This window comes from Dasypus novemcinctus, chromosome 2 (genome assembly GCF_030445035.2).
Source record: "Dasypus novemcinctus isolate mDasNov1 chromosome 2, mDasNov1.1.hap2, whole genome shotgun sequence".
Classification (NCBI taxonomy): Eukaryota; Metazoa; Chordata; class Mammalia; order Cingulata; family Dasypodidae; genus Dasypus; species Dasypus novemcinctus.
The window spans coordinates 50120179-50127492 of NC_080674.1; the positions used below are offsets into that span (position 1 = coordinate 50120179).

Sequence of the window (7314 nt, forward strand, 5' to 3'; positions counted from 1 at the left end):
AAAGCACTTTGGGCTTCACTATCAATCAAATGAGATATATAAATTCGATTTAGTTTCTCAGAAGTATATAATTAGAAGGCTATAAAAAGATTGTTTTAGGATTAGGGGCACATTAGTTACCATAACCACAATAACTTAAAAGTGCCAAAAAAAATGTTTATTTTCAATGAAAAGTACACTGTTTTAAAAGATAAAAGTTATTGTAGCTATCGTAACAATACATTATTTTGTTATGCATGAATAGAAAAGGTGTTTTATTACACGTAGAGGGTTTGTTTTTAGCAGTGTTGAGAGATTTTTTTTCTACATCAATGTGTGTATACTAAGTTATTTCTAAGTTTCACCTTTATGTTGTAAAATAAATGAAGCCAGTTGTACAAAATTAACTTCAAAAGATTATAATATTGGACAAACACTACAACACACATAATTTATTTCTGTTTCAGGGCAAACACTCCTTTGGAAAATGTTACCTCAGTATTTAAGTGGATGAGTATGTCAATTACCATTGTGGTTGAATGTCTACCTTAACTCAAGATTTTTCAGAAAGAGTTGAGCTAATTCTTAGTTTTCTGTTCAAACAATCTGAAACTAACAGATGAGTTTCAAGTACTTAACTAAGAACTTTTTTCCCCGAACCATTTGAAAATAAGTTGCTGACTTGATAACCCATTACCCTCAAAACCGTTATGGTGTACTTCCTACAAAGAAAGCTATATTCCCATATAATCAAACTACTGTCATTAAAATTGGGAAATTAACATTTATGCCTTACACTCTTGGCCCCATACCCCATTTAGGTTTCCACAAAAGTCCCTATAATGTACTTTTTTCAGAATCACATGTTGCCATTATGTGCCAAGTCTCTCTAACCTCCTTTCACTCTGGAATAGCTCTACTTTTATAACCTTGACACTTTTGAAGAGTCTAGGCTTGTGTTGTATTATGATTAGATTCTACATAATCTTTAGTAGAAATAGCACAGAGGTGATGCTATGTAATTCCATTGTATACTATCAGGTGGCACACAATTTTTATTTGTCACTTTACTGATCATTTGATTAAAGTGGTGTCTGCCATGCTTCTCCACTGTAAAATTATTCTTTTTCCATTTGAATTAATAAGAATTTTGGGTGGAGTTACATTGAAACTATAATATTTTCTGCCTCAGCAAGTGCATTGATTCATTTAAATAATTTATAGCAGTTATATACTCACAAATTCCTATTTTATTCAATGGGCTTTAATTCATTAGATCATAATATATTTTGATCTTCAATTTATCCCAGATTTGGCCATTGGAAGGCACTTTCAGCTGGCTTTGGTGTACTTTGTCTTAACCCATCATTCTCTGAGCACTTCATTGCCTTCTAGTACAAGATGTTCCAGGTTTATCTTGTACTTTCTCCATCCCAGGCCTGAATTCAGTAATTTCCCCAAGAAGCCCTGGTTACTTTTGGTTAAGAATAGTATTTAGAATCCAAGATCTCAGCACTAAGCATGCTCATTCCTACCAGGAAATCACTGCTCCCTCTCAGGGGCTAGAGCTAGGAATATATGTATGCATATTTATACCCACACACACAACATATACATATACATATATACATATCCATCCTGAATATATCATCAAATTTAAAATTACATTATATAAACATTTGTTAAGAATTAGTTCTTATACACAGGCATATACACAGGCAATGGGTACAAGAGTCACACAAATGTACACACTTATGACATATATATACATTGTACATGCATTTGCACATACACACATTTAAATCTATATTTCTGTATTTATACCCATATCTACCTGTATTGAAAACCATGAAGTCATTGATACCGCCAATTCCAATTCAACACCATAGAGCATATTCCAGTTTTATCCCCTTATTTCCTTATTCTATAGTAAAAAAAAAAAACAAAAAACAAAAAAAAACAGGCTATAACAGCCCTACCCAATGACTTATTTGCTCAATCCTCCTCTAGGTAACGTAAATCCCCCATTGCCACTGCCAGCCTTCCCAAAGAGTTGTTTTCCTCACCACCTTCAGGCTCCAACCCCCAGCGCCAGATTGCATGCCTGCCCTCCACACCCTGACTGCATCTGATGTCGCATGTCAGGCTGCCCCTGCAGAAGCCCTTGTCAGACCCTGAGCCAGACCACCCCACCCCCTACCCCCGCAGGCGCACCCACCTCACTCCTCAGGCTCTGACACACCCCTCTGGGTCACCCTCCTCTGAGGTTACTGTCCTCACCCATCTTAGCCTCTGATGCCCTGCTCTGAACTCTAATCCCCCATCCCTTCCACTCACCCAGCCAAGCCAGGAGGCCTCCCTGCTCTTCCTTACCTAAAGGCTAGCAGGCTCAATTATCGGGGAGCAAAGAGAAAGAAAAATGGAGAGATGGGGAAAGGAGAAAGGAGACCAGGAAGAAGAATAGACATTGAACTAATTCTTAACAAATGTTTATATAATGTAATTTTAAATTTGATGATATATTCAGGATAAAAATTTTAGTGCATAGCTATATTAAAGGTGGGCTTATAGTTAATCTGTTCCTGTGAACAATTTAAATACCATTAAAGGTAAGAATTGCTAGGGTTTTCTACTTAGAGTAAGAATTGCTAGAGTTTTCTACTTAGAGATAGGCTAGCACAATGCTAGGCATATGTAGACAATTGAATAATATTTGTTCCATTAAATACTTATTACTAGGCAGTTGGCATATGTGTGTGTGAGGAGGTCTAGTGAGGATGGTGTTGATCAGGCATATAACATAAGCCATATTCTCTCCAAGTCAAAATAGTCATTTCAAATGACTCCACTACAAAAAGTTTTCAAATAAGTATAACCCATTCCCCCAATTTGTTCCATGTAATGATAAAAATAATGTTTAAATATTCCAATTTACATAACATTTCTTCTTTTATAAAGATATTTTACCATTTCTTAGGCAATTGAAACAGCCTACAAGATGAGTTCTTGAGCCTAACTTGATGCCAGGACTCAAACTGCATCAGCGTGACCTTCAGCTTCACCTTCAGTTCAAATCCAACATTTATATTCACACACTGTGCTTTCTGTCTGTGGTTCCAAACTTTTATAGAAGGATCAGGTTATTGCAGAGACAACTGAGCTTTGTATTTAAGAAAGCAGACTTTGGAATCAAATTGACCAATGTCGACTTTCCTGCTCCACCACTTAACTGCTTATGTGTACTTGGACAATTACTTATGTGAAATTGGAATGATTAATGATTTTACTAACCATCTGGATTTGCTTGCGCTTCCATTTTATCCAGGGGATTACAAAGAAAGAACAGAAGTTAATTAAAGCAGGCTGACACATCCATTGTCCTTTGCAGTGCTGATAAAGACCCCTGCCCTGCCCAGAACGTAGAAGAGAAACAAAGACACCAGGCTGACACCAGTGAAGTCCACTGATCTTACCGGAGGGCCACAATCTTACACCAACATGCTGGTTGCTAATTAATGGATTGGGCCTCAAGGATACACTGCTTGAACAGGCCACATACCCAGCACCCAGCGTGCCAAACAGTTCAGAGAGTTGTCATCCTTCCCCACTACCCCACACCTTCCCTTCGTCTCAGGTAGCCGTAGCCCTATAAGCTGCTCCCCAAGCACCACCTTTTGAGTAGAAACTTCTTTAGGTGCTGCTCCTGTATTAATGCAACTTTAGCTCAATAAACTTGCTCACACCCTTTTTTAAGTCTATTTTCAGCACAACACTTAACCTCTCTAAGACCCAATTTCCTCAGCTGAAAGTCAAGGATAATAAATGCTAACTCATAGGGCTTTAAACTGCTTAGTTCAGTGTCTGGCATATAGCTTTATATAGTGAATATGAAAAAATTATAACCATTTTTATTATTAAATTTTGGCAAGTCTTCAGCATATAAAACACCTTTCTCCAAATGGCTCAAAGCACCTAGATAGAAACTATTCATCAAACTTCACAATGTCCTTTAGTGAAAAAGAAATTGAGTCTCAGGGAAATCAAAATAGAATCCAAAAATAAACTAGGCTGTCTGACAATTCTTAATCCTGACTTAAAATCAGATGCTAACTTCATGCCTTCTATTTGGCACATTATTCCATACTTTTAAGCGCAACTAAAAGGACAGGACTTACACAGACACTTGCCCCTCCCCCCACATTTATCCCTTTATTTACACCTTCCTTGAGATATATTTCATTTGCTTTTCACAGGTTTATTCTCCTTAGACATCTGCCCTGGATATCAATTTAAACCTGATGGCCCAGATGCCAGAGGAGCTTTTAAAAATCCTTATGTCAAGGCTGAATCCCACACCAACTGAATCAGAAATCTGGGGGGCAGGATCCAAGTATCAGGATTTTTTTAAGTTCCTCTGGTAATTCCAACAGCACCCAAGAGGAGAATCAAATTTCCAGGACTAACCCAGAATGCACTGGTCCTCAGAAATGCAATATTTCCTGAGATGAATGACAGCTGATGGAAGAATCAGGGGTAGCCAAAGGGGGAAGGAAATGTCCTTGACAATTCTTTGCAAGCTGTAGGAACAGAAAAGAATATGCGGTGAGGAAGTGGAGCAAGAAAATTTCACAAATGCTTTGTCCAAGTTGCTAACAACTAGAACTTTCATAAAACATTTATGAAAAGTGAATAATCTCATCCTTTGATTTTATTTCCTTCTTTAATATGGTACAAAAATCTAAGTGCTATAAAGTCATGAAAATAAGTTCACAAGGAAGGTTTGAAAATCTGATGTCGAACAATGATCCAATTTATTACTGGTGACCAGTATTCGCTAGCTTGAGAGGTTGTAGTCTGCTAATATCCTTACTGGCTGCTAACACTTTCGGATTTATTCAGGAACTTGAATTAGAAAGTAGGTTAGATGGAGTACTTTCAACCTAAAAAGTCAGTATAATGTTGTTAATGTGAGAAAGTGTGGGAGGCACAGGAAGTGGGGCACATGAAAATCCCCTATATTTTCTACGCAACATTTATGTAATCTAAAGTATCTTTTAAAAATTTTAATGTAATTTTTTTAAGTAAGCCTAAAGAAGTGAAGCTAAGATGGTTTGGGTAATGCTTGTGCACATAAATCCCTCTATTAAAGGGACCCTAAACAACAATAAAACCACCACCAAAGAAAAACAAACAAAAAAACATGGTTTTCAAAGACCTTGGTGTAAAAGAAGACACACAACCACATACTCATTATCCTATCGGCTGCGGTGGTTTGGTTGGGTTGGCAGATTAGCTGTCACATTGTGTTAACTCACCTCTAAAAATCAACCTCAAAGCTACTCACCAGCCGGAAGGATTTAAGGCGGTGATACCTGAGCCTTACTATCCATTCAAGGGAAGGTAGGTGGCCTTGGGGAATGGGCCTCTTTCAGAAATCAGGACACTAAGCAGAGGCCAAGTCGCTGCCTCGCTCCCGCCACCCATCCCCCTACCTCTTTTGTCCTCTTCCAAGGAAAACCTAAGCGCTGGCCCCCACTACCATCGCTGCCCACTTGCCGCTCGCCACTGCCCGCTCCCCAATTCCTCCCACATTCAACCCGTGGAGCAGAAGAGCCCGGGTCGCCCCAGCCCGCGCGTTCAGCTCAGATAACCAAAGCGTAGCCAATGGGAAAAGGAGGCCGCCTCTCCCGCCGCCCTCGCCAGCATCCCGGCACCTCTACCGCCCTCGTCCCTGCCCCCGCGCCCGGCGTCGCCCTCCGCCCACGGGCACCCGAGCCCCGCGCGGCCCGCCCTGCGCGCCCCGCGCCCCCACCCCGGCTCCCGCACCCATCACACCTGGGGGGCTCTCGTCCGCCACGCACGGGTGAGCCGCGCCGAGGAAGGCCAGGAGGAGCAGCGGCGCCCAGGGCCCCCGCGGGCCGGGGAGGGCGCACATGGCGCCGGCAGGTCGGCGGCGGTGCTCGCGGGAGGCCGGGTCCTCAGCGCGCCGCCCTCAGTGCCCGGAGTCCCTGCGCACTCGCCGGTGGCCCCGCGCCTGCTGCCGGCCCTGGGGGCAGGGCCCAGGAGGGACGGAGGAGTGGGAGGGGCCCGGCCGTGCGGCCCTCCCGCGCCGACACGCCGTCACCTACACCGACCCAGGACGGCGTCCGGCCCCCCATCAATTATGCATGTGCAGCCGGGTGGCCGCCCCGCGCCGCATCCCCTGCGCCCTGCGCCCTCCCAGCCCGGGCTACCAGGACTGGGAGCGAGGTAGCCGAAGGCTCCGGGAGCGTGAGGTCCAGCCCATCCCCTGGAAGAAAGCTTGAAACGCTTGCCATACATGTTTTGTAAAACTCCGCAGACTACCTTCTGCAGTTCATTTCCGGCAGGGTTCACTAATTTACTTCGATGGGGCAGATCAGAGGACAGAGCACGCTTCTGCTCCTGCCAAACGCCCGTGAGTTTCCTTTTTAAGGAGACTTGCCTTTGCACTAGCGGGAGGCACTATCCAGCTGTCCTACAGAGGATTTCTACATCTTTGCTCTCTGGTAACAATAACACACACCCTCCTCTCCAGTCTCTGAAGACTTAACTGGTTTTCTCCAGATTAAGTCCCAAAGCCCCAGAGTGTCTCTGGTTTTATTTTCTTTTTCCTTTGTTTGCTCCGCATAACGAATGCATATATTAAGGAACCGCCTAAAGCTCAAGAAACAAAAAATATGGGAAAGTAGATACTGTGTAAACTGTACGAAGATGTTGACGTTGGTCAAACTGGAACAGTGTTTAAAGAGAATGCTGTGTCTTACCAGCAAGACAGTGGCTTGAAATTTTCAGTCCTCCTAACTAGATGAAAGTTTTAAAAAACTAGTGCTTTATCTAGGAGAGAAGAGAGAGGACTCCACAAGCATAGTAGGATGTGATGATTCTGAAGGATAATTCATTAAAAATACTTTTTAAGTGATTTTCATGAGATTTGTCTCTCCCACCCACCCCCCATTATTTTTTGGAGGTCAAGTTTGATGTTCATAAACTGAAAATATTTTATTGGCAAAAAAGGATTGAAAGACAAGTTTTGAAACATGTTGAAAATAAAAGTTCTAAACAAGAATTCTGTTCACTACAAAGTGCTTAGTTTTTTGTTTTGTTTTTTTTACGACTTATTTATTTCTCACTCCCCCTCCCATGGTTTGCAGTCTGTGTCCCTTCATTGTGTATTCTTTGTCTGTTTGTATTCTCATTAGGCAGCTCTGGGGGCCAATCCTGGGACCTTCCAGAGTGGGAGAGAGGTACTCATTCTCTTGGACCACCTCAGCTTCCTGCTTTGCTGTGTCTCTTATTGTCTCTCTTCTATCTCTC

At 42.2% G+C, this 7314-nt stretch overlaps 1 protein-coding gene across 2 annotated transcripts in view; it reads right to left on the reverse strand.

Moving 5' to 3' along the window:
- The window catches only part of EMB (embigin), a 51414-nt gene extending 45278 nt beyond the window's left edge, over positions 1-6136 (reverse strand). The window contains exons 1-2 of one of the 2 annotated variants that reach the window (XM_058308818.2): positions 5815-6028; positions 4444-4556 (exon numbers count right to left, since the gene is read on the reverse strand). Coding sequence is in view for 1 of the 2 variants with exons in the window: in XM_058308815.2 (XP_058164798.1) it covers positions 5815-5914 (100 nt within the window). In the remaining variant the exon portion in view is untranslated. Of the gene's footprint in view, positions 1-4443; positions 4557-5814 lie in introns of both variants that reach the window. The other variant, XM_058308815.2, reaches the window with a different exon arrangement.
- Between the last annotated feature and the right edge of the window lie 1178 nt (positions 6137-7314).